Source organism: Mus musculus, chromosome 15, assembly GCF_000001635.26.
Source record: "Mus musculus strain C57BL/6J chromosome 15, GRCm38.p6 C57BL/6J".
NCBI lineage: Eukaryota > Metazoa > Chordata > Mammalia > Rodentia > Muridae > Mus > Mus musculus.
The window spans coordinates 7,849,501-7,876,224 of NC_000081.6; the positions used below are offsets into that span (position 1 = coordinate 7,849,501).

Below are 26,724 nucleotides of genomic sequence, written 5' to 3' on the forward strand. Positions count from 1 at the left end.
GTGGGCCGGGGACAGCCGGCCACCTTCCGGACCGGAGGACAGGTGCCCGCCCGGCTGGGGAGGCGGCCTAAGCCACAGCAGCAGCGGTCGCCATCTTGGTCCCGGGACTCCAAGGAACTTAGGAATTTAGTCTGCTTAGGTGAGAGTCTGTACCACCTGGGAACTGCCAAAGCAACACAGTGTCTGAGAAAGGTCCTGTTTTGGGCCTTCTTCTTCGGCCAGGAGGAGGTCCAAATACAAGATATCTGCGCACCTTCCCTGTAAGAGAGCTTGCCAGCAGAGAGTGCTCTGAGCACTGAAACTCAGAGGAGAGAATCTGTCTCCCAGGTCTGCTGATAGACGGTAACAGAATCACCAGAAGAACAATCTCTAAACAGAGTCAACTATAACTACTAACTCCAGAGATTACCAGATGGCGAAAGGTAAACGGAGGAATCTTACTAACAGGAACCAAGACCACTCACCATCACCAGAACCCAGCACACCCACTTCGCCCAGTCCAGGGAACCCCAACACACCTGAGAACCTAGACCTAGATTTAAAAGCATATCTCATGATGATGGTAGAGGACATCAAGAAGGACTTTAATAAATCACTTAAAGAAATACAGGAGAACACTGCTAAAGAGTTACAAGTCCTTAAAGAAAAACAGGAAAACACAATCAAACAGGTAGAAGTCCTTACAGAAAAAGAGGAAAAAACATACAAACAGGTGATGGAAATGAACAAAACCATACTAGACCTAAAAAGGGAAGTAGACACAATAAAGAAAACTCAAAGCGAGGCAACACTAGAGATAGAAACCCTAGGAAAGAAATCTGGAACCATAGATTTGAGCATCAGCAACAGAATACAAGAGATGGAAGAGAGAATCTCAGGTGCAGAAGATTCCATAGAGAACATCGGCACAACAATCAAAGAAAATGGAAAATGCAAAAAGATCCTAACTCAAAATATCCAGGAAATCCAGGACACAATAAGAAGACCAAACGTACGGATAATAGGAGTGGATGAGAATGAAGATTTTCAACTCAAAGGTCCAGCAAACATCTTCAACAAAATTATTGAAGAAAACTTCCCAAATCTAAAGAATGAGATGCATATGAACATACAAGAAGCCTACAGAACTCCAAATAGACTGGACCAGAAAAGAAATTCCTCCCGACACATAATAATCAGAACATCAAATGCACTAAATAAAGATAGAATACTAAAAGCAGTAAGGGAAAAAGGTCAAGTAACATATAAAGGCAAGCCTATCAGAATTACACCAGATTTTTCACCAGAGACTATGAAAGCCAGAAGAGCCTGGACAGATGTTATACAGACACTAAGAGAACACAAACTGCAGCCCAGGCTACTATACCCAGCCAAACTCTCAATTATCATAGAGGGAGAAACCAAAGTATTCCACGACAAAACCAAATTCACGCATTATCTCTCCACGAATCCAGCCCTTCAAAGGATAATAACAGAAAAAAACCAATACAAGAACGGGAACAACGCCCTAGAAAAAACAAGAAGGTAATCCCTCAACAACCCTAAAAGAAGACAGCCACAAGAACAGAATGCCACCTTTAACAACTAAAATAACAGGAAGCAACAATTACTTTTCCTTAATATCTCTTAACATCAATGGTCTCAACTCGCCAATAAAAAGACATAGACTAACAAACTGGCTACACAAACAAGACCCAACATTTTGCTGCTTACAGGAAACTCATCTCAGAGAAAAAGATAGACACTACCTCAGAATGAAAGGCTGGAAAACAATTTTCCAAGCAAATGGTATGAAGAAACAAGCAGGAGTAGCCATCCTAATATCTGATAAGATTGACTTCCAACCCAAAGTCATCAAAAAAGACAAGGAGGGACACTTCATTCTCATCAAAGGTAAAATCCTCCAAGAGGAACTCTCAATTCTGAATATCTATGCTCCAAATACAAGAGCAGCCACATTCACTAAAGAAACTTTAGTAAAGCTCAAAGCACACATTGCACCTCACACAATAATAGTGGGAGACTTCAACACACCACTTTCACCAATGGACAGATCATGGAAACAGAAACTAAACAGGGACACACTGAAACTAACAGAAGTGATGAAACAAATGGATCTGACAGATATCTACAGAACATTTTATCCTAAAACAAAAGGATATACCTTCTTCTCAGCACCTCATGGTACCTTCTCCAAAATTGACCACATAATAGGTCACAAATCAGGCCTCAACAGATTCAAAAATATTGAAATTGTCCCATGTATCCTATCAGATCACCATGCACTAAGGCTGATCTTCAATAACAAAATAAATAACAGAAAGCCAACATTCACATGGAAACTGAACAACACTCTTCTCAATGATACCTTGGTCAAGGAAGGAATAAAGAAAGAAATTAAAGACTTTTTAGAGTTTAATGAAAATGAAGCCACAACGTACCCAAACCTTTGGGACACAATGAAAGCATTTCTAAGAGGGAAACTCATAGCTAGGAGTGCCTTCAAGAAAAAACGGGAGAGAGCACATACTAGCAGCTTGACAACACATCTAAAAGCTCTAGAAAAAAAGGAAGCAAATTCACCCAAGAGGAGTAGACGGCAGGAAATAATCAAACTCAGGGGTGAAATCAACCAAGTGGAAACAAGAAGAACTATTCAAAGAATTAACCAAACGAGGAGTTGGTTCTTTGAGAAAATCAACAAGATAGATAAACCCTTAGCTAGACTCACTAAAGGGCACAGGGACAAAATCCTAATTAACAAAATCAGAAATGAAAAGGGAGACATAACAACAGATCCTGAAGAAATCCAAAACACCATCAGATCCTTCTACAAAAGGCTATACTCAACAAAACTGGAAAACCTGGACGAAATGGACAAATTTCTGGACAGATACCAGGTACCAAAGTTGAATCAGGATCAAGTTGACCTTCTAAACAGTCCCATATCCCCTAAAGAAATAGAAGCAGTTATTAATAGTCTCCCAGCCAAAAAAAGCCCAGGACCAGACGGGTTTAGTGCAGAGTTCTATCAGACCTTCAAAGAAGATCTAACTCCAGTTCTGCACAAACTTTTTCACAAGATAGAAGTAGAAGGTATTCTACCCAACTCATTTTATGAAGCCACTATTACTCTGATACCTAAACCACAGAAAGATCCAACAAAGATAGAGAACTTCAGACCAATTTCTCTTATGAACATCGATGCAAAAATTCTTAATAAAATTCTCGCTAACCGAATCCAAGAACACATTAAAGCAATCATCCATCCTGACCAAGTAGGTTTTATTCCAGGGATGCAGGGATGGTTTAATATACGAAAATCCATCAATGTAATCCATTATATAAACAAACTCAAAGACAAAAACCACATGATCATCTCGTTAGATGCAGAAAAAGCATTTGACAAGATCCAACACCCATTCATGATAAAAGTTCTGGAAAGATCAGGAATTCAAGGCCAATACCTAAACATGATAAAAGCAATCTACAGCAAACCAGTAGCCAACATCAAAGTAAATGGAGAGAAGCTGGAAGCAATCCCACTAAAATCAGGGACTAGACAAGGCTGCCCACTTTCTCCCTACCTTTTCAACATAGTACTTGAAGTATTAGCCAGAGCAATTCGACAACAAAAGGAGATCAAGGGGATACAAATTGGAAAAGAGGAAGTCAAAATATCACTTTTTGCAGATGATATGATAGTATATATAAGTGACCCTAAAAATTCCAACAGAGAACTCCTAAACCTGATAAACAGCTTCGGTGAAGTAGCTGGATATAAAATTAACTCAAACAAGTCAATGGCCTTTCTCTACACAAAGAATAAACAGGCTGAGAAAGAAATTAGGGAAACAACACCCTTCTCAATAGCCACAAATAATATAAAATATCTCGGCGTGACTCTAACGAAGGAAGTGAAAGATCTGTATGATAAAAACTTCAAGTCCCTGAAGAAAGAAATTAAAGAAGATCTCAGAAGATGGAAAGATCTCCCATGCTCATGGATTGGCAGGACCAACATTGTAAAAATGGCTATCTTGCCAAAAGCAATCTACAGATTCAATGCAATCCCCATAAAAATTCCAACTCAATTCTTCAACGAATTAGAAGGAGCAATTTGCAAATTCATCTGGAATAACAAAAAACCGAGGATAGCAAAAACTCTTCTCAAGGATAAAAGAACCTCTGGTGGAATCACCATGCCTGACCTAAAGCTTTACTACAGAGCAATTGTGATAAAAACTGCATGGTACTGGTATAGAGACAGACAAGTGGACCAATGGAATAGAATTGAAGACCCAGAAATGAACCCACACACCTATGGTCACTTGATCTTCGACAAGGGAGCCAAAACCATCCAGTGGAAGAAAGACAGCATTTTCAACAATTGGTGCTGGCACAACTGGTTGTTATCATGTAGAAGAATGCGAATCGATCCATACTTATCTCCTTGTACTAAGGTCAAATCTAAGTGGATCAAGGAACTTCACATAAAACCAGAGACACTGAAACTTATAGAGGAGAAAGTGGGGAAAAGCCTTGAAGATATGGGCACAGGGGAAAAATTCCTGAACAGAACAGCAATGGCTTGTGCTGTAAGATCGAGAATTGACAAATGGGACCTAATGAAACTCCAAAGTTTCTGCAAGGCAAAAGACACTGTCTATAAGACAAAAAGACCACCAACAGACTGGGAAAGGATCTTTACCTATCCTAAATCAGATAGGGGACTAATATCCAACATATATAAAGAACTCAAGAAGGTGGACCTCAGAAAATCAAATAACCCCCTTAAAAAATGGGGCTCAGAACTGAACAAAGAATTCTCACCTGAGGAATACCGAATGGCAGAGAAGCACCTGAAAAAATGTTCAACATCCTTAATCATCAGGGAAATGCAAATCAAAACAACCCTGAGATTCCACCTCACACCAGTGAGAATGGCTAAGATCAAAAATTCAGGTGACAGCAGATGCTGGCGAGGATGTGGAGAAAGAGGAACACTCCTCCATTGTTGGTGGGATTGCAGGCTTGTACAACCACTCTGGAAATCAGTCTGGCGGTTCCTCAGAAAATTGGACATAGTACTACCGGAGGATCCAGCAATACCTCTCCTGGGCATATATCCAGAAGAAGCCCCAACTGGTAAGAAGGACACATGCTCCACTATGTTCATAGCAGCCTTATTTATAATAGCCAGAAACTGGAAAGAACCCAGATGCCCCTCAACAGAGGAATGGATACAGAAAATGTGGTACATCTACACAATGGAGTACTACTCAGCTATTAAAAAGAATGAATTTATGAAATTCCTAGCCAAATGGATGGACCTGGAGAGCATCATCCTGAGTGAGGTAACACAATCACAAAGGAACTCACACAATATGTACTCACTGATAAGTGGATACTAGCCCAAAACCTAGGATACCCACGATATAAGATACAATTTCCTAAACACATGAAACTCAAGAAAAATGAAGACTGAAGTGTGGACACTAGGCCCCTCCTTAGAAGTGGGAACAAAACACCCATGGAAGGAGTTACAGAAACAAAGTATGGAGCTGAGATGAAAGGATGGACCATGTAGAGACTGCCATATCCAGGGATCCACCCCATAATCAGCTTCCAAATGCTGACACCATTGCATACACTAGCAAGATTTTACTGAAAGGACCCAGATGTAGCTGTCTCTTGTGAGACTATGCCGGGGCCTAGCAAACACAGAAGTGGATGCTCACAGTCAGCTAATGGATGGATCACAGGGCTCCCAATGGAGGAGCTAGAGAAAGTACCCAAGGAGCTAAAGGGATCTTCAACCCTATAGGTGGAACAACATTATGAACTAACCAGTACCCCTGAGCTCTTGACTCTAGCTGCATATGTATCAAAAGATGGCCTAGTCGGCCATCACTGGAAAGAGAGGCCCATTGGACACGCAGACTTTGTGTGCCCCGGTACAGGGGAACGCCAGGGCCAAAGGGGGGGAGTGGGTGGGTAGGGGAGTGGGGGTGGGTGGGTAAGGGGGACTTTTGGTATAGCATTGGAAATGTAAATGAGCTAAATACCTAATAAAAAATGGAAAAAAAAAAAAAACAACAACAAAATTTCAGGGGTGAAAGGCTTTAGTGCTCCCATTTCCCACATAGCTGTATACAATCCATACAATACAAGTCATACAATACAATCACTGTCAAAGTCAGAGGTTCACAGGCACCATGGTGCATAAGACTGGCTTGTGAGGTGGAACTCTAGAAAGCCCTAGGAAACTGAGAGATAATCTAAGATCTAGTTGTCTCCGAACATAGAAGACTTTTGAAATATAACCTAGGAACTTGAGGCCCATGCCACGAGAGGGAGCCCACATCTGGCATTGCCTGGATGGCCAGAAACCAGAAGTTTGATAGCCCAGAAACCTAAGAGAAAACCAAAAATTACTGGGAAAAAAAAAGGGGGGGGGAGGAAGGAGGGAGGGAGGGAGGGAGGGAGGGAGGGAGGGAGGGAGGGAGGGAGGGAGGGAGGGAGGAAAGTTAATGAAATAATTCCTACGAATGTTCTGCTATTCTCATAGATTGGTGCCTAGCCCAATCATAATCAGAGAGGCTTTATCCAGCAACTGATGGGAGCAGTGGCAGAGACCCACAACCAAACATTAGATGGATCTGAGAGAACTCCAATGAAGAGGGGTAGAGGATTGTAGGATCCAGAGGGGTTAAGGACACCAGGAGAAAATGGCCCACAGAATGAACTAAGCAGGGTTCATAGGGGCTCACAGAGGCTGAAGTGACAACCACAGAGCCTGAATGGGTCAACACTAGATCTGCTCCATATATGTTACAGTTTTGTAGCTTGGTGGGTTGTGGGACTCCTAAAAGTAGAGGCAGGAAGTGTCTCTAACTCTTTTGCCTACCCTTGAGACCCCTTTCTTCCTACTGGGATACCTCATCCAGCCTTGATATGAGGATCTGTGCCAGTCTTACTGTAACTTGTTAAGCTGTGTTCAGCTGATGTACCCAGGAGGCCTGCTCTTTTCTGAAGGAAAACAAAGGAGGCATGAATCTGGGGTGGGGGGCGCGGAGGGAAAATGGGGAGGGAGGCTGGAAGGAGTAGAGGGGGGAGAAAACTACGGTTGGGATATAATGTATAAGAATAAGTAGAAATAAAAAAAAAAAAAAAAAAAGAAAAAAAAAAAGAATCTGACCTGCGAAGGTACACAGATGCCAGTGGAAGGCTTTAATCTACCCATTTCCACCCCAAGTTCTCCAAGGGAGCAACTGGCTCGTCAGAAAGGTGAAGTGTGGGTTTTCTTAGACTGGTCCAAGGACTGGTGGTAATCTAAGTCTCTGTCCAGAGTAGTGACGGCGGACAGAGCTTAGGGGTGCTTAAGAGTTGGATTGTCCAATGTGATAATGATTGGATATGAGAGGAAAGAAAAACGGAAGGAAATCAATATACTGGGTCTTCACTGTGAAGGTTCAGCTCTGTCCCTCCCAGAGTTGCATGTTGGAAGCTTAATTCCTAGGACAGTGGTGCTGGGAGTAGTTGGGTCTCATGAGTTCTGCCCTCACAAAAGGATGAGTGTGTTACTACAGAAGAGGGTTAAAGACCATGGAGTGGGCTTCTGACAGATGGATCAACCCCAGCCTTGACCCCGACCTCTCTCACATGTTCACTCTGCCATGGGAAGATGCAGCAGAAAAGTCGTTGCCAGGTACTGGCATCTTGAGATGGGACTTGTAAGCTTCCAGAACAGTGGGAAATGGATTTCTTTATAAATTACCAAGTTTGTTATGGCAACAGAAAACACACTCACCCAGCCAAGACTGTTGGTACCAGAACCCCCAATTTTCAGACAAAACAAACCTTTGGAAGACTAGGTGACCAAGTAGTTAAAATGTGGGTTTCCCAACCCTCTCGACACTTGAGCTGTCATTATTTCAGGTACGTATCAAGTGACTCATTCTAAGGCTGTCATTATCTCACAAAAAACCCCATGGCCTGACCTCACATGTTTTGAATGCTGGCACACCGTGGCAAAAGCCATATAATGAGAAGGCACCAGAGAGCGCGAACGACGTCATGAGCCAAATCGAGTCGCTATTCAAACGTGCTCTGTGAACTCCTTACGTGATCGCCTAATTATAGCTCCTGAGGAAGTGCCGTACAATAACATGCTGCACAGAGGCCACTGAACACTTGTCAGGGGGCCAGGCAGTCCTTCTCATCCAAGCTGATATTTGGAAGATAATGGGTGACGGGTTCAATGAGGCACTTGCTGAATGGCTCATCACTCTTCCACCTCTGAATCAAACAGGCCCATCCGGCTCACAGCTCACTCCCGACCGGACAAACGAGCATGACCAACACCACAGCTGACCTACAGATTTCTCTACCTGTGTCTCCATGAGAGAGAGCTGAGAGGTCAGAGTTCACGTAAATATGTGTATATCGGATATGCACCAAGACACCCACATGCCCATGGCTCCTCTGGGTCACTAATTAGGTAGGATGGATATCAATTTCTTTCCAAACAGTTTGATTTTAGTGACTGAAATGGTGACTTAGCTCCCTCACACCCCCAAACCTGATGCCAGGTTTCGAAACCCAGTCTCTCTCAGCACAGAACCAGGAGTTTCCATGGCTCTATGCTGCTTTGCAGCTGGCGAGTCATCGGGTTCTTCAGCAGTCCCTGGACACTGTCCCTCAGAGCACCAGGGCATCCCACACAGGGTTTGAATTGAGGCAATGGTCAATGCAACAGACTGCATGAAAATCCAGCTGCAAGTCCACGTCTGGGATAAGTCCTATGTTCTAATATGTTCAAAATGGGAGACACTGATGTTGGGGGGGTGGTTACACTAGTGTGTCTGAGCTACTGTTTAACATGAACAACACACAACAAGCTCTTCGATGAGTAAAATTGTACTAACTGTGTTTGCTTCCCCCTTATTTCCCTGTATAATGCTTTCTTTGTGATTCTTCAGACCCTCCAAGGTCTTGTTATGCTTAAAATCTGTGCCGTTTGTGTAACATGCCAATATTATCAGTGTGGCTGGGGACTATTTTGTGCCTTCTTATGCCCCTTAGTGATGGGTACTATTTGTACTGATGAGCCTTGAGACTCTGGCCCCATAAGAATGGAAGACACCTTAGTCACTGCCAACATGTATTATAGTTCACATTATTGCTGGAACCCTCCAAGTTCCACTTAGGATTCTTTGTAATAAGAGCTATTCCCCCACTAAAAAAAAAGCCTCACCTGTGGGGGAAAGAAATGAAGGACCATTGACTCTGCTTCAAGGGTTCAGGGACATTCTCAAAGAGTATGCCTTCTCCTCAGTTTCGTAAGGAAGATGCAAAGTTAACCTTCTCTCCAGAGGGTAAGATATGAGCTCATCCTGCCTAGTGGGAGGAGAGCACCGTGCAACCACAAAAAGAGCCCCCTGAATCCCGCTGTGACTTAGTCACATTTGCTTCCACTTTAGATAAACATAAGAGAGGCAGAGCTGGCTTCTCACCATCTGTGGAGTCTGGCCAGGCCCGGCCTCTTCTCCTCACCTCACCTGACTCTCCTCGGTGTATCACTTTCTTTCACCCTATCCTTAGCTCCTGCCACCTAGAAAACTTTCTTCAGATGGGAACACTGGCAATCAGTACCCTGTCTTGTGTAATCAAATAGCTCACCCTGAAGACAAGCTCAGTCTCCCTGGCCATGGCCCTCACCAGCCCAGTGCCCACTAGCCTCACAAGAATGGAACAAGCCTTTCCCTGGACACAGAATTTCTTGGAGGAGAAACAGCAGAAGCCCCTAAGGGTTAGCCCTTGAGTCACACACACTGATGAACCGTCTGAGCAAAAAGGCAAGAGGTCTAGGGATTTGAAAGGCCATGTAGATTTCATTGAATTATTATTAATTACTACAGTTATTATTTTAGCTGTACAGCTACTACCTGAGTCTGACTACAAAGAATTTGAATATGTCCCTTGTGGCATTCCATAGACAGGGTGAGGGTGGGAGTGGGGGTAGAAATCACATTATTTTAATGGGTTAGAGCTGAAAAATAAAAAATAATTTCCTGTCTCCCTTAGGCTATACATTTTTACATAAGCCTCTGTAGATTGGCCATATTCAGAATCATGCTATAGAAAAGTCAAAACTTTTTTAAAAAATATATTTTTTTAATAAGCAAAGTGTTGGCATGAAAATCAACCTGAACCCTGAGGCTATTTAAGGTTGAACCCAACCCTTGCTCATGGGCTTCTCCACATCACTGCTCCATGAGCCAAGAATGGTTCAGTCCCCGGGTCACACACAGATTTATTCCCTAAAGGCAAAGGCAACTTGCTTCCAAATACTTACAGCCATTATGAAGCCAGGCCAGGACTAACAGGTTATTGTGGTGTGTGCCTGTCACACCAGTGCTTCAGAGGTTTCTCACAAGTTTGAGGCCAGATTGAATGGCATAGTGAATATCAGAGTGGCCAGGACTAGGTATTGAGACCCTGGCTAAAAATGTGAGGGTGCTCAGGGGGCAGAGTGAGGGGAGCATAAATTGAATGTTGGACTTAGCACTGCACTGGAGACCTGGGGCCTCTGTCTTTCCAGATGGATTTTTATTATATCCAGATTGTGGCGAAGTAGGCAGAGAGGTGCCTTTGACAAATGACCTGGAGTGGTAGGACACCCTGGGAGCTCGGAAAGCTATTTGCCAACCAGAGCAGAACTATTTCACCAACTCACAGCTTGCACACTGGGGCCAGGACATGCCCACTAATATCATTCCTGCCCAAAGGGACCAGAGAAGAACAGAAATGAGGGGATAGCCATGACTCAGCTCCTGCCTACAGCTGATGAGAACTTGTTCTCCTACAAGATGCTAAAAAGTCTGTATTTCAATTTAGCAAGGACTCCATGCTCAAAAAATGTCATGTGAGTCACACCAAACAAGCTTGCCATAGAGCATCTTACTAACTCCAAGGGGTTGAGACCACCTGGGCCAAACCCTACCTGGAAACACAAGCCCATCAGTTTGTTCACAAAGCCCTCCTTTTCCCTCCATGCCATAGCTTTATCCTACGATGGGATACTTCATGACTCACCCATTTGATCACAAGACTGTAAACAGATGATCTTTTCTGAATGCATGGCCACCTCCTGCATCAGTGACTTGTGTCATCCAGAGGTGCCGTTTTATTATTTACTGCTGTGTCTGCAGAGGCAAGCAGAGCTTGACATTCAGAGGACAGAAAATGAAAAGGAAGGAAGGTATTCCATTATTGTCAGGTCTTTACTGTCATATCACACAGTAGCACCAAATGGCATTATGTGGTCCTACAACCTAGCTTGATTCGACTCTGAACATAATTTGCATAAATATGAATAACGGTGTAAATATTTCATGTCAGAAGAGTCTCAAATGGAAAATTGCAACCAATGCATCTCTGGTAGACATGGCCTTCATACTGACTTCTTTTTTTTCAACTAGAAATATTGAATACTTTGTTAAGCATAAGAAAATAGCTCCAATTAGTAAGCTTTTTGTTTTGTTTTGTTTTGTTTTGTTTTTGTATTTTTACCAAACTATCAGGAATTGTCTTGAACAGAAATGGTCAGGGAGCCACCCAGCCAGTAAAGTTTTGCTAGCGTGAGGACCTCAGTGTGATCTCTAGAAACCATAGGAAAGAAGCTGCTTGTAATGGCAGCACTGGGACATGGAGAATCCCCGAGGCTTGCTGCTCAGACAGCCTAGTCAAGTTCCAGACTAGTAAGAGAACTGCACACAGAGAGAAAAAGTGTGGGCGGGGGGGAAGAGAGGATGGTGCCTGAAGCATGACACCTGAAGTTGTCACTGACCTCCATAAATATGAACATACATATATACATATACATATACATATACATATACACATACACATACACATATACATATACATAAGGACACATACAAACACACATGCACACATAGTCACTCTCTCTCTCTCACACACACACGTACACACACACACATGTGCACATACCCATGCACATGCTCACACACATGTGCACACTCATGAACACTCACACACATGCACATACTCTCACATACTTGTACGCACATGCATGCATGCACACACTAACAAACAAACATGTTCAGACTTGGCTGTAGTCCAGCATGTGTGGACCCTCTGTCCCATCCCAGCATGACAAAAAAGGACACAGTCTTTGTGTCACAATGATGTGATTATATTTAACATTACTAAAGTTTATATACTTAGAAAGTGGTTAAGATGGTAAACTTTATGATGTGTTTTTATCATAACAAAAAAGTGGAACACATACACTTCTAAGAAAACAAAAATGGTTCCCAGTCGCCCTTCTTCAGAGGAGGAAGCTCACTTCTTCAACACCAACAGAAGATAAACCAGGAATAAGACATTGAGAAGAAGTCTAAACCCTTGGTGCTGAAACTCCATGGCACAGTCATGGGAAGCTACATTGAAGGAAAATTGTTTACTCCTCTCTAAGTTTTTGCCGACTGACTCTTCAGGGATAAAGTAACATGGAAAACGTCAGCACAAGATTCCAGAAGACCACCCCACCCCTATCCCCTACACCCAGCCGTCACCACAGCCAAACACCACAAAGTCTTCAATGAGATCATCACACAATAGATTCTCCAATAGCCATTTTCAGATCAGGTCCCCAGGACATTTTTCCAGACCGCAGGATGCTGCTGGCGGTCACTACTGACTCTAGAACACATCTCTGAGCCTCCATTTCGTCATGAATGAAATAATTTGTTGTAACGTTCTTGAGGAGGTGAAGTGGCCATCCAAAGATAAAGTCAAAGCCAATGTCAAGTGGTGTCTTATTTTAAGACAGCACATATTTTACTCAATATTGCCACTACCATACAGCACCCTCAAGAACCCAGAGAAAGAACTACTTCATTCATAAAGCCAAATTCAAGAGGTTGCAATGGGACAAGGTTGAAGCATCACTTGTGCCTCCTCTCGAATGCTCAGCCATATCCCTGCCAGGTTCTTGAAAGGACCTGAATAAATACATCTCATACTTAAGTTCAAAATCAGAAAGAATATGAGTGCTGCACATTGTCTTGATTGTGCTTCTTGAAGAAGTACCTGTGACATCCAGTTCTAGCATCATCCAGGGCTCAGGTTGAAAGTTAATTAGCTGGGGATGGGACCCAGGGTTGGGCATTTCCAATCATTACCCCCAAATGACTAGTGCAGCCAGAAGCTTCAGAACACAGTTCTGCTTGCGTTGGCTCACCTCCCTGTGCTGAGCCACTCCTCTGAGGGACTGACTGAGTGCACAGCTTGTCTCTAAGAGCCTCCCTCCAGGCAACAGTTTTTTTTTTTCCCAGCAGCTTGTAAGATTCCCACAAGCCATGAGAATGGGCTGTATAAAGAAGAATATCACTGATGGAATTTTGGGTTTCAAAAGAGGGAATGACCCAACTCCTATTTCTTGAAGAATGCCTGCTACGACAAATGGCTGACTGTGAGGTTAGCAATGCAGCCATGACCACAGCTATGTGCCACCCAGACAGTGTCCATGAGGATGACTTACACCCCAGTCACGACTTTGACTTTTGCGGGGTCTCTGGTCTGCATTCTTCTGAGACCAGATGGCATTCCCCATGTTTGAGATATTTATGAACAATGCCCACAAAATGCCACCTCGGGGCATAGAAGCTCTTGATCACAGAGTCAGCTTATCCACACCTGCTCACTTAAGTCTCCTGGTAAGTCCCGGTGCCTTGGTTTCTTTAGAAGCAAAACAGAAACTGTGCTGCCTTGCCTCTGAGGAGAGTGGCCGGGATCAAGAGACAGGATTTGCAAAAGGCTGGGTGGCACAGTGGAGAAACCTCAGCCTACATTCAGATGCCCTTGTGTGAATTACACTCTCCGGGATTTGGGTGAAATTCAAAGTGGGCATGTTATGCCACCTGCTGTGCCTCAGAGGCTGGGTCTTGCCAACACACTCAGGGAAGAGAACTGAAGAGGATCCAGCTGCTGCTTCTCATCCTACACAAGCATTTCCGAACTTGGCCTTGGGCTGTTTGGATCCTTCCATACACTAATTCAAGAGCCCACGTGCCCACCCATCTGGAGCCATCAGCCTAGGATAATGGCTGCTGTCTCCAACAGTGAACAATCCTGGAGGAAGGGCAAGGGTCACTTCAGGGGACAGTACCGGGAGGTGACGGCTTCATAATCACCACTGAGACATTCTGGATTTTCTTCTCTGCTGCTTCTGGGCAGTGCCTCCTTCCTCATTTCTAGACTTCCCTCTTGGGGTGCAGTGTTTATTTCACCCCAGAGGGTGGGGAAGGGGATGGCTTAAAAAGCCAGCAAAGGCAATCGCTTGGGAGAGTGACCTTTGCTCAGAATCCTGCAGAGTCTGAAGTCTTCAAAGAGGTCTCAGAATAATTTGCATTCACCAATGTCTATTTTTAAAAGAACAATCTGAATGTTAAGTAGACTTCTGAGCCACGTGAAAAGACTCCGATATGACTAATTACGGCTGAAAAAGTTATCAGGATAAAATGAGGAGTTGGATTTCAGTTTCTCTGGTCTGCGTTTAAAAGACAAAGGACTGACTCTACAATTCTTTCAAGGACCAATAGAAGGCAAACGAAAACCACGAGAAGATGGAGAGTTCAGTCCACAATTACAGGCAGGGTCATTTTAGTTAGGCCAAGTTGATATTACAGTGGAGAGATTTAGGTCTATTTTCCTGACCCTTTACATAACCAAATCACTGCTACTTGCTGTCCTGGCCTACGGTTAAGTCTTTTTCTTAGGTTGAATATCTCATTTGATTTTGACAGCAACCTCCGTGAGCTCAGCGTTCACATCTCCAGTTTTATGGGAAGGGGGTTACATTCACCTTTTAAGGCTACTGTAGGAAACTGCCACAGATGGGGTGGCTTTACCCCCCAGAAATGAATATTTTTGTCTCATGGTTACAGAGGTGTGCTAGAAGTCAAAAATTAAGCTGGTGGCAGGTCTGGTGTCTTCTGAGGTATCCTTCTCCCTCAGGGTGTCCTCACGTGACCTCTCCAGGCATGTGCGAATGTCCATCTCTGCTGTCCTTTCTTGTGTCCAAATTTAATTTTTTGTAGGGGAAGGCAGTAATTCTGAGGATTGACTTCAGGGCTTTAATCATACCACCCAAGTGCCCTACCCCTCAGCTCTGTGTTCATGTATGAAGAAGAAAAATGTTTATATTGGCTCACAGTGCTAGAGGTGACATTGACTGGTCTCATTACTTGGGAGACCATAGTAAGACAGAACATTGTGGCAAGGATGCTATGGTAGAACAAACTGCTTATCTCATAGATGCCAAAAAGACTGAAGAGCGAGCTGGGGTCTTACCCATAGCTTCTTTCAAGGGCATCCTCCCAATTACCTGGAGAGCTTCCTTAGCAAGACTTTCCTAATGATGTCACCCTGGGAACCAAACTTTCAACATGTAGGACTTTGAAGGAATCTCAAGATCAAAACCCTAGCAAGGCAACATTTGTAAATAGTTACAGTCTTAGGTACTGGGGTGAGAGATTCCTATAAATGTATAGATGGCACAATTCAGTCCATGATAGGGGCACCGAGGCTCACAGACAGACAGAGATAACTCAATTCAGCTCACACAGTACATGACAGAGCTGGGATTCCAGCATAGGCTGATAGCATTCCAATGTATGATTAGAGAACACGGACCCAAGGATGGAAAAGCTAACAGAACTCTGCATAGCTACTACAGTATATCCTAGTACCAGTGGCTGAGTGCCCCTACCCACTCAGGGACTCCTGTTTCTGGTCTTTAGAACACAAGGGCTTTGAGAGTAGGTTTCTAATGCTTCCTCTAAGGCTACTCATCTTTCTGACATGGATTTGCTTAGACACAGCATTTTGGAGACCTTTTTCTGCCTTTGCTGGGTTTCATGAGACATGAAGATCCTAACTATGACTTGCGCAATGCCCAGTCCTTGATTGCCTAAGCTCCCCAGTTATAACATTGTTCTTATAGGTAAATACAACCTGCTTGACAAGTGTCTGTCTGCTTTGCCACAGCACATGTTATGATGCAATGCTCGGGTGCACTGAGGCGAAGATGCCTGCCAAATATCTCAGTGATAAAAGATCATCTGTTGTTTTTGTGTGTGTGTGTGTGTGTGTGTGTGTGTGTGTGTGTGTTCTGCTGTTTTGTTTATACTTCTATAGCACTCTATAAAGGAGAAAATTGAAAGATGACTTCACATAAATTAAAATAATAATGCTTACTGTTGAGTTTAGAATGACCCAAATCTTGGAAGACCCAAATTCCAGTCATAGTAAGGTTAGGATTTCACATCTGGCCTTGAAGTAGATGCTTTAGGCTTCACTGTCAGGCAAAGGAGAGTTAACTCTCTTAGTTGACAGCCAGTCTGAGATCTGAGTAGAGAAAAGAACAGAAGAGAGAAAGGCTCAGGGGATGGCCCAGAGGCTAGCCTCTACTTCCTCAGAGGCTCCTTGGCTCTGAGAAGGCCCTGATCAGGAAGAGGCTAAATTCCAAAAGGACTACACACTTCTGAAGTGAACAGGGAGGTCTATAACATGTCTTTGTTGTGTTTTCTTATTTCAGATCACACACATATTTATATTTAATTAAAAAAATACTGAATTAGAATCTCAGAGGGAAAAAGCCTATGTATTCTTCCTGCTGGGGTCTCTCTTCAGAGAGACATAGAATTAGATCATTTGTCACCGAGGAGCCATAGAGATTATATAACTCACCCAACCTGGGAGTTGAACCTGGGTGCCCTACCTCCAAAGCTTTTCTCTATACTTTGAACCTCAGAATGATAAGGACCTCCCCCCGCGCGCACATATACACACACACTGAAGGAAAGCCAGATTTCCTATTTTCCAAGCAAAATCAGGGGAAGAAACAAGTCTCTGTACTTCAGAGGCAAGATTGCTGCTGGCCATTTGTCATGGTTAACTTGCTGTTTTTCAAAAACAAGAGGCAGTAGAGTCAAAGGGACCAAAGAGCTCCCCATGAGAAGAGCACAATACTTGTTCAAATGGGGAACAAAACAAGGGCAAAAAGAGAGAGGCAATATCAAAATAGCCTATGAGAAATGCAGAAGACAACTTTCCCATTATGCTAAATTTGGAAAGGTTTCAGATGTTGTCACAGCCGGCATCGTGAGGTCCCTGGTGTTGAACATGGCCAACAGTGGGGCTGATAGGCACTGCTAAGTCAAGGTCCCAACTGGCTCCCGGAGAAGCTGGATCAACCAGACCAGAACCTACTCAAGACAATCTTAGCTAAGTCCTGGATAATTTTCACTGAATGATAACCTCTCAAACATACGGAATCCCAAGTTCCCTGGTAACAGAGCATCCTCTTGGCTACCACAACACATTACGACTATGGGGTTGATACAGACTGGAATTGCTGTCCAAAAATAGGACTTTCATGCACATTTACTGAGATATTAACAATATATAAGCCCCAAAGCCAAAACTACTAACATTTCATAATTTGACAACCTCCCTATATCTCCTTCTTCCTTTCTCCTTTTCTTTTAATTAAGCCGTAAAATATTCTTCTGGGTGCTAAAGCGATGGATCAGGGGCTGAGAACATGTATTGCTCTTACAAAGAACCTGAGTTTGGTTTCCAGCACCCATGTCAGGCAGCTCACACATGCCTATAACATCAGCTCCAAGGGATCCAATGACTTTTGACTTTCATGGGCACTTGCAATCATATGCAGATACTCTATCCCACAGGCACAGGTATGCACATTATCAATCAGTTATCATCCTCATCATATAGTACTTTGCCTGAATGCAGATCTGTGTACCACTTTCATATATGGTACCTGGGAAACCAGAAGAGTGCATCAAATCTCTTAGAGCTGGAGATGCAGAATGTTGTGGGCTACTATGTGGGCATTGGGAATCAAATATGGGTCTTATGGGAAAATAGCTAGTGTCTTGACAGCTGAGCCATCTCTCCAATCTCCAAAATTAAACTTAAAAATATATGTAAAACAATCTTCCTGGAAGTTGACTCAGTGGCTAATACTGTGCCCATTGTACAGACAACCTGAAGGATCATAGTTTGTCTTTAATAGCCTCACACAATCATGACACAGCAAATATGCATCAGTCCCAAACTCATGATTTCCGATTTCAAATGAATTCTAAGACACCAACCATGCTACTTCAGACACCTTGATTAATGGAATAAATAGAATTCTTCTTTCACTGTGGCTGATGGACAGCAAAGATCTGAGGAGAGGCACCAGGTATCTGGTGAGGACCTCTCTGTCAGGCAGCCTATGGGAAGAAAGTGTACTTGTTGTCAGGCACCCATACTTCAAAGTAAATTATAAACAGTAATACCATCTGTAGTTACTCAGCAGCGAAGATTTGTTCATAGGTTTTGAATGAATCTTTGTCCCAAGGATACTGGAGATTAGGAAACTCCAGTGTTAGCTGTGTACATCCCAAGGATACAATTAACTGCAGAAGCTACCATGGCTTCTGAACCACGATCCGGTAAACTAGTGGGGTTTGTGCAAGTGAGGAGAGGAAAGGGAAGGAGACAGCAAATTTGCTGCCTTAAAAGAATAGAAAGAAAGAAGAATACAGTTACCTTCTTGAGCTATAATCACCAGGCCAACCCAAGTCATAAGACTGATGAAAGTTGTTCTATCCTGGAGAGCAAACGGTCTAGAGGTGAGCTAAGTAATCAAGTTACATTGCCATAGAAAAATTCGTAGTGCATCACCTCAGAAGACTGAGCAAGAAGTACCAGGCTGGGGCTATGTATTCAAAATGTAAGAACAATCATGCAAACTTGAAAATGTATTGTTTGTTGCTATATAGCAAAATTTCATCAAGATTTAGTGCATTAAGAAAATCATTATCCAAGCCCACACTAAAGGAGATTGGAGAGAAAATTTCTGAATCTTGATGTTGGATGCTAAGTGTCTCTTGTATGTGTTTTTGTTTTTATTTTTTATTCATTCACTCTCTTCTGCGTCTTTCGTAAAGTGGTGAGACACAAACCTTGTGTGGCCTCATCTGGATCCAAGCTTTTCCTCATGGCTCGTTGCTAAGTGTACTTGTTTTCTAGGACTTGCTGAAAATATTACCACAGATGGAACGGCTTAAAACAACAGAAATTCCCTCAAAGTTTATTCTCTCATAGCCCCGGAGGCCAGAAATCAGAAATCTAGGTGTGGGGAGGGGAGTGCTGGTTCTTACAACTCCAGGGAGGAATCCTTCCTTGCTTCTATGCCTCTTCCTAACTAACTTGTGGTTGCCAATCCTTGACTAGTAGCTACATCACTATAATTTCCTTTGTTTTTTCCAGTCTTTTTCTCTGTGTATGTGGCTCTGGCTGTTTTTATATGGACACTAGCCATTGGATTGCAGGCCTTCCTTAATCTAGTATGATCTCATCTTAATTTAATATCCGCAAAGAGTCTTCCAAATAAAGTCATATTCTAAGGTTCTGGGTGGATATGGACTCCAGAAGGATACTATCCAATGCACTATGCTAGCTGACCTGCCCAGAACCATCTTCCTTGATAGTTGGGCATCCATTGGCAAAGCACTAAGATTGCAATGATTGTGTTTCACAAAGATGAGACAATCTTCCTGAGCTTCCATAACTCCATTTTTTTGGTATCAGCTTCTAACAAAACAATTCTAGCATGAATAAAATGCTTAAGACATGGAGCCATTGTAGTCAGCATTATCTTTAATAGCCAGTTTAAAAATAATCTATATTTATAGAACAGGAGAGTAAAGATGATACATATATACATAATGGACAAAAAGCTATATATACTATTTACATACTGTATACATACATATATATATATATATATATATATATATATATATATATATATACACACACACACACACATATATATATAAACTATATAAAGTTTGTAGTACTGCAAATTCTACATGTTTAACAAGTAGAAGATAAGTATTTTATTCCAATAATAAGTACGTTATTGTAATTAAGCTTTAAGAAGCAGAAAACCTTAACTCTCTAAACTCCATTCAAGAAAACCATTCAGTTGCATCATCAGAATATTAGTGCTCCTTGTGGTCTACCGGTTGAGTAAAGCTATTCTAGTTGTGTATTTCTGTATCACAGCTTCACAACTCAGCAGCTCCAAGCAAGGCCAATCAGTTATCTTGCGCATTAATTTACATCTTGGTCAGGAGGAGTCTATATGGGCTGATCCTCTCTGCTCCATGTGATCACAGCTGGTATGACTCAACCGGGACCAAATGATCTGTTTTATAAAATAGAATAGAAGCCCAAATGTGGTAGCTCACATCTATAATCCCAGTGCCAGGGGAGGCCGAGGCACCAGGATCATGAGGGTTTGGCCAGACTTGGATATATAACACGATCCTTCCTAAAGAGAAAAGGCGTTCTGTCAGATGGGGAGCTTGGTTGTCAGCAAGCCTTTACTTCCTGCCCCGTTTAGAGTCCTTACCTTTTCTCACATCATGGCTACCTCATTGTTAGAAAAGAGGTCCCAAGAGAAAGAATGTGCAAACTTCTTAAGGCCAGGGCCTCACCTGGGTCATGTTTAACTGGTCAAATTGGTACAGAGCCAGTACAAATATCAACAAATTGTAGTCATGTATTTGTGAGTAGAAAATGAGTAGTTAAATCTATCAGTATGGCCTATTTTCCTCCATTTTTCCCATTTTATTTGATATGTATGAGAGTTTCGTATGCATGGATGTCTATATGCCATTTGTGTTCCTGGTATTCATGGGGGGCAGAAGGAAGCATTAGATCTCCTGGAGTTATACACACACACACACACACACACACACACACACACACACACACACACAAAACTTCACAAACCCATGCACGTGTGTATAAACGGAGGTGACAGTAGGAAGGTACGTGCGCAATCATGAGAGCAGAGGAAGAGACTGCTCGAGTGAACCATGCTCAGGGAAAATGATATGGACTCCCACCTCTAAAATCAGTAAGAAATTCTCCAAGCAGACAGGGAAGGGAGAGGGTAACAAGGGCAAGGATTCGGGAGTTGGAGGTTAGCATACCTTCTGTACAGAATGAGGCTGGACCTCAGGAATATGTGAGATTGGTAGAAGTCTATACAAGGAAGGCACAAGAATCTCAGTTGTCTATGCCACACAAATGGATGAGAACTGCTGACTCCGAAAGGTTTCTGGCAAAGGAATAAGATGACAGATTTAGGGTTTGAATCGATTTAATTTAGCCAGATTTTTGGTTTAACTCTGAAGTTAATCATGGATAGACTTGAGAAGGGCCAGATTGAAAACAGAAATTAGTTGGGAAGGAGACTCTGGAGCAATGCTGATGGCTGAAAGAGGGTCTAAATTGTAGTTAAGAGAAGGGCAAATGTAAGAGACTTACAGAGCATGTGCAGAAATGGTGCATAGTTAATGAGTTAGGAAATGGGAGTTAGCATAATGACAAGGGCTTCCAAGTTCCTCCTTCGAGCAAACAGTTAATCACAGTAGGGGGCATAAGGTTTTATGGTAGCAGGCAATGAGTTCTGAGGCTTGTATAGTTGGTCAGTGATGTCCTGACAGAACCTCAGGTCAAATGAACACTCTCTCTTTGTTCAGTCCTGGTTCTAAGGTCCTTTCTCAAGAAATTCAAAGCTGAAATCCTTATATGTGTGCCACCCTTCTAATGGAAGAAATAATTCTCTACTCAGCTCCAAAGGGACACAGAATCTCAAACACGGAAAGGCCCACCCACATGTGAATAGTAGTCAGAAATTCCTGCTCACGTTTGTCTTTCTCTGTCCTGCAGTCAGAGTAGATGTTGCCATGACCACTATGATCAAGTGTTTATTCGCACTCAGGACCACCTCAGCAATCTCTGGATGTACATGCTGAATACGGTGTGATGTTTACGTTGGCCATGGGGTGGTGGTGGTGATGACATTATGTGGTAACCTTTGATAAATTTCATCCTTGATGCAGTAAGTTTATAAATTCTAAGCATGTGGAACAAAGTATTGGTCTGATATTGAATTCAGATACAGTGCATCTCAATGGGAACAGGAAATTGGAGGCATTTGTTAATTACTCTAGAGAGAGACCCCAAGTCTTCACAAAGCCCTCCATGGCTATGACCTTGTATAGACTGACTGGAATCCCTTGTAACTCATCAAAGCTGATATAGTAGTTGTACCATCATGAGGTTTTTGTGGGAATCCAGCTGTTTAATGCAGGAAGGCATGGTAGTACTTACCTTGTATCCCATATTTAGCCAACACTAGTTCTTTCTCTTATCACCTTTGTCATGTCGTTATAGGCTTAAGTCCCAAGGAGAAGAAGATGGGTCGTAAGTGAAGGTAAAAGGACAAGAATGAAGTCTCTAAAGTTTTATCTTTTGATAAAACATCTACTCTGGTCTATGGCCACCACCATCCTTGGAAACTTTAGTAATAAAAGAGCCAGGTACAAATTTGCTAAAATAGATTTTTTTTTTTTAAGAGGAGTGGGATGAAGTGCAGAGAAACCAGGATTTTGGGGCATGCTTTTGGCTTATAATGAATTTTATAATTATTTAATTCACTAGAGCAATATAAAAACAGGAAGGTAAAAGACAAGAATTAAAACTCAATTGCCTAGTGGGGCTTACTTAACATGCAAAAATGACCCATGTGTATGGGAAAGTAGCCCACAAAAGTTTATTCTATTGACTCATTATTACTTTGGACAAACTACCAACATTTGTTTTCATTTTTTACTCACAAATACAACTTTTAGAATGATTCTTGATTTTTTTTTAATTTCTACAGCCCTTGTACTTTCAAAGCACTCCCATGCCTTTCTAATTGACTACTGACAAAAATATAAGACAAAGTGATATTGCTAATCATATCTGAAAATAGCAAATATTTAGTATAGATTTACTATACTATAGGTGCTGTGCCAAGCCTCTATACCAGCATTTCCTTTAACCCTCCTGACAAACCCACGGGGTAAGTATTACCATCATGAGGCCAGAAGAGAGACCCCCAAGGCAAAGCTCCCCCCATCCCCCTCCCCCCCTCCCCATCCCCCCGCAGTGGTCTGACTTCAAAGCACACTCTTCTGCTCTAAGCATCGCAGGCTACAGTGAGGCATAATCAGATGCATGCTCTTTCCTAGCACAGCCATGGGCCGGTTTGATCTCATCTAATTATTAACAGTCATGTAAACAGCTCTGTGACACTGGATGGAAATATTAAGCCTTTTGATTCCCTATTTCCATATTATGTTCCTAGATTAGTTCAAGATAGACATACAGCACATTTGTACACGTTCCCATCAATGGGAATCTGTACAAGATCAGTAATTGTTATCAAAGACTCAAAATACCTAAAATACTTAGTAATAGGCCGAGTCTGTTCTTTTTTACATGGAGCACAATCTAATGATCGTAGCTAAGAAATGTAAGAAAAAGCAGCATCAAGACTTATAAATCTTTGAGCAACTCCATAACAGAAAGGACAAAATCTGTTTGTAAAAATGTATTTTTATTTCATAAGCATTGGGGAGGGGGTTGAAAAAAAAAACACTGTATCCTATCCTGTTGCTCCATGCAAATAGCTCTTCAACGAGATTCTTCAAATTTTACGTTTTTTCCATTCTGGTTCATTCTTTGACTCTTCATCATCAGACTCCACTTGGGCAAACATGGTTTTTGGCTGAGTTCTAAAACAAAAGTTAAAAAGAAGAGGAAAACGTGAGTTGGTTCTTGTATTAGATATTGTCTCTTTGATCAAGCAGGAGCAAGTCTGGGGCACTGATTGCATTTCAATTATTAAATATAAATCATTAAACTTCTGGCAAAAGAAAAGCATAGTGAAAATTTAATTATGTTCAGGAAAAGAGCCAAATATTTTTTGAAGGTTTTCCCTCAGTGGCAGACACTTTATGTTTGTCTTTCCCCAGTGGACCCTCGTGCATCTCTGCCACACTGAGCCCAAGTGTGACCATTTGGAAGGATACGCCATATGGTCACCACACAAGACCCTACATGGCACTTACCTGCACCTACCCAGGCTTTTAGACTTCAGTAGTGCACGTGACTGTGGTGCAAATAGGAGAATTTGAAATCACAGTTTTCTTATCTGGCAAGTTTCAAATAATAACAAACATGCAGTGGCTCATACTAGTAAAAAGTGAAACAAATGGGCACCAATTGATTCTTCTGCCCAGATCAATGTATGGAAATGCCAAGCACTTAGGACATATCATGCCATACAGTGTCACTGCTAAACACCACAGCAGCCATCAAGCCAGCCTCTGGCAGGATCTCCAGTGCTCTGCAGGCTCCATGACATTCCCATTTCTCCATTCAAAAAAAAAAAAAAAAACCCAGGAGAATGGCAAACGGTCATAGTGTAGCTCCCCTTAGCTCAAGCTCCCTCCGCCCCTACAACTCTCTGGAGCCAAGGCTTGCCCCTTACCAATCCAATCGGTTCACCTCCTAATTACTTCAAGGCACTACTAATTACTTTATGGCATCTACACACAGGTCTAACATTTCAAAAAACAGCTACGGACTTTCATAGACCCCAGTTACTAGAAAGCAGGGCCATGGGCTTTCAAATGTGCCACAGCCAAGCAAGCAATTTGGTGTTTGCTCTTTTACCTTCCAGCAAAGATGCTGGTCCCTGAACAAATCCACAGAGAAACAAATGTGTAAGCTTAAAAGAGCCTTTGAAATAAATATTTAACTTCTAAGGGTGTGTGTGTGTGTGTGTGTGTGTGTGTGTGTGAGAGAGAGAGAGAGAGAGAGAGAGATCTAAGGCTATCTGGCTATATTTCACAAGTCAACTGTAACGAGACATAAGTACTGAGATGCAGCAGTGAGCCCCTGGAGATATATTATTAAATGAAACTGCTATGGCGGACCCCAGACAGAACACCTAGAGCTGCTTCACTGCAGGGCTTGCTTTGACATAGTCCACCACTCCCAAAAGTACTTGAAGAAGGAAGGCTGGTGGCTAACCTGGCAGGGCACAGAAAAACAGCAGGCAGAGAGTCATGCTGTAAAGAAGCAGGAGTCAATGCTCTTGTGGACAGAGATTGAAGTATGGGTTACACACGTGTGTATTTCTGCCAAAACTTGAGACGGCTGCACTTTACACTTTACTGTATGTAAACTCTGTCTCAATAAAGTTGATGAGTGAACATAATCAAAACAGAGCAAAGCATAAGGCGGCTCAGCACCAAAGGATGATGGGATGTACAACAACATGAAACTTGGCACTGGAAGCTGAGAAGACAGCTCTATGGGTAAAACTGCTTACTGCAAAAACATGAGGTCTAAGTTCAAATCCTCAGCACCATGTACGAGCTGGACACAAGTATGCAGATGCTACAACTCAAGTGCCTGGCAAGTAGAGGGATGGGGTGCAGATACAGGAGGGTGGCTGGGATTGCTGACTGTTAGTCAAGTTCTAGGTTCAGTGCCAGACTCAGTGTCAAGGTAACAAGGCAGAGAATGGTATAACAGGACACCTGACAGTTTCTAGCCTCCAAACATATACCTGCACACCTGCACAAATGAACATGCCTGTGCATGCACATACATACATACATACATACATACACACTCACACACTCACAAAACATAGAAGTAGGAAGGGAATTTGTTGGTAAGAAGGGTTCAGAGAGAACTAGGGGAGAAGAGAGGTGACAGGGATGAAGATAACCAAAATACAGTATATACGCATAAGATGTTATCAAATAATAAACTAAAATATTTTTTAAATATTTTGTTAGATTCATCAAATGTATCAAAATGCTAGAAAATATCCTAAGTGCTTACTCTGAAGCCCTCCAGTTTCCTCACTGGACAGTGGACCCAGTGGTCACATCCAAACCCTCCACCCTGTTCATAGAGTGGGAAGCAGAGAAAACAGCAGGACTCTGCAATGAGGTAGATGCATAAGACCACGGCTCCTTAACTGGAGGCGTGACTAGCTCCAGCTAGGAGGAGGTATTTCTCCTCTGGAGAAGCTGTAGGAAACTACTATGACAAGGCAGCCCGGGCTTTGCTCTCGGGCCATCTTTAAGGAGTGCCCTTTCTTCTGGAGAGTGCACCATAGAGAGTGCTGGGAAGTGGAAGGCCCAGCTCACAGAAACAGCCCATTCTGCCCCAAACCAAAACTCTAAAAGAATAGTTTAGAACCTTTAATAAGAAAGAGCTCTTTGTTTTTTTGCTATATAAAGACGAGGTCCTTTAAAATCTTTTTTCCCCAGGTAGCTCTCGGAATATCTATCTCCTAATGAATGTGCTTTGCAAGGACAAACACAGCAAGACAACCTGGCTTTCAACCTCGCAGCTTTCTTCCAAGCAACTGTTGCCTGAATCCGTTTCCACAGTTATTCTTTTTAAAAACTTTGTAACTCCACACATGAGAATGATCTTAACAATTCAATTCAGGTCTATCTTGGGGCATTTTAAACAGTTTTTTTTTTCCAGTCACCGCTTGACCAAGACAATGAAGAACAGGGGCGATTGTGCAATCACACAGTTAAGAATAGAACGAGCAGAGTTCTTCTCTAGGGAATGGCCTAATTTTCCCTTAGCACACGAAAGCACTATAAAAATAAATCAACAATGACAAAGAAGAGTGATGTGAACATGCAGACAGACAAAGTGTTGATGCAT

At 42.5% G+C, this 26,724-nt stretch overlaps 1 protein-coding gene across 2 annotated transcripts in view; it reads right to left on the reverse strand.

Moving 5' to 3' along the window:
• Positions 1–23,554: 23,554 nt before the first annotated feature.
• Positions 23,555–26,724, reverse strand: part of Wdr70 (WD repeat domain 70) — a 226,155-nt gene continuing 222,985 nt past the window's right edge. For both annotated transcript variants that reach the window (NM_001081402.1, XM_017316701.2), the window contains exon 18: positions 23,555–23,753. In NM_001081402.1, coding sequence (NP_001074871.1) covers positions 23,666–23,753 — 88 coding nt within the window. In that variant the 3' untranslated portion in view covers positions 23,555–23,665. The remainder of the gene's footprint in view (positions 23,754–26,724) is intronic.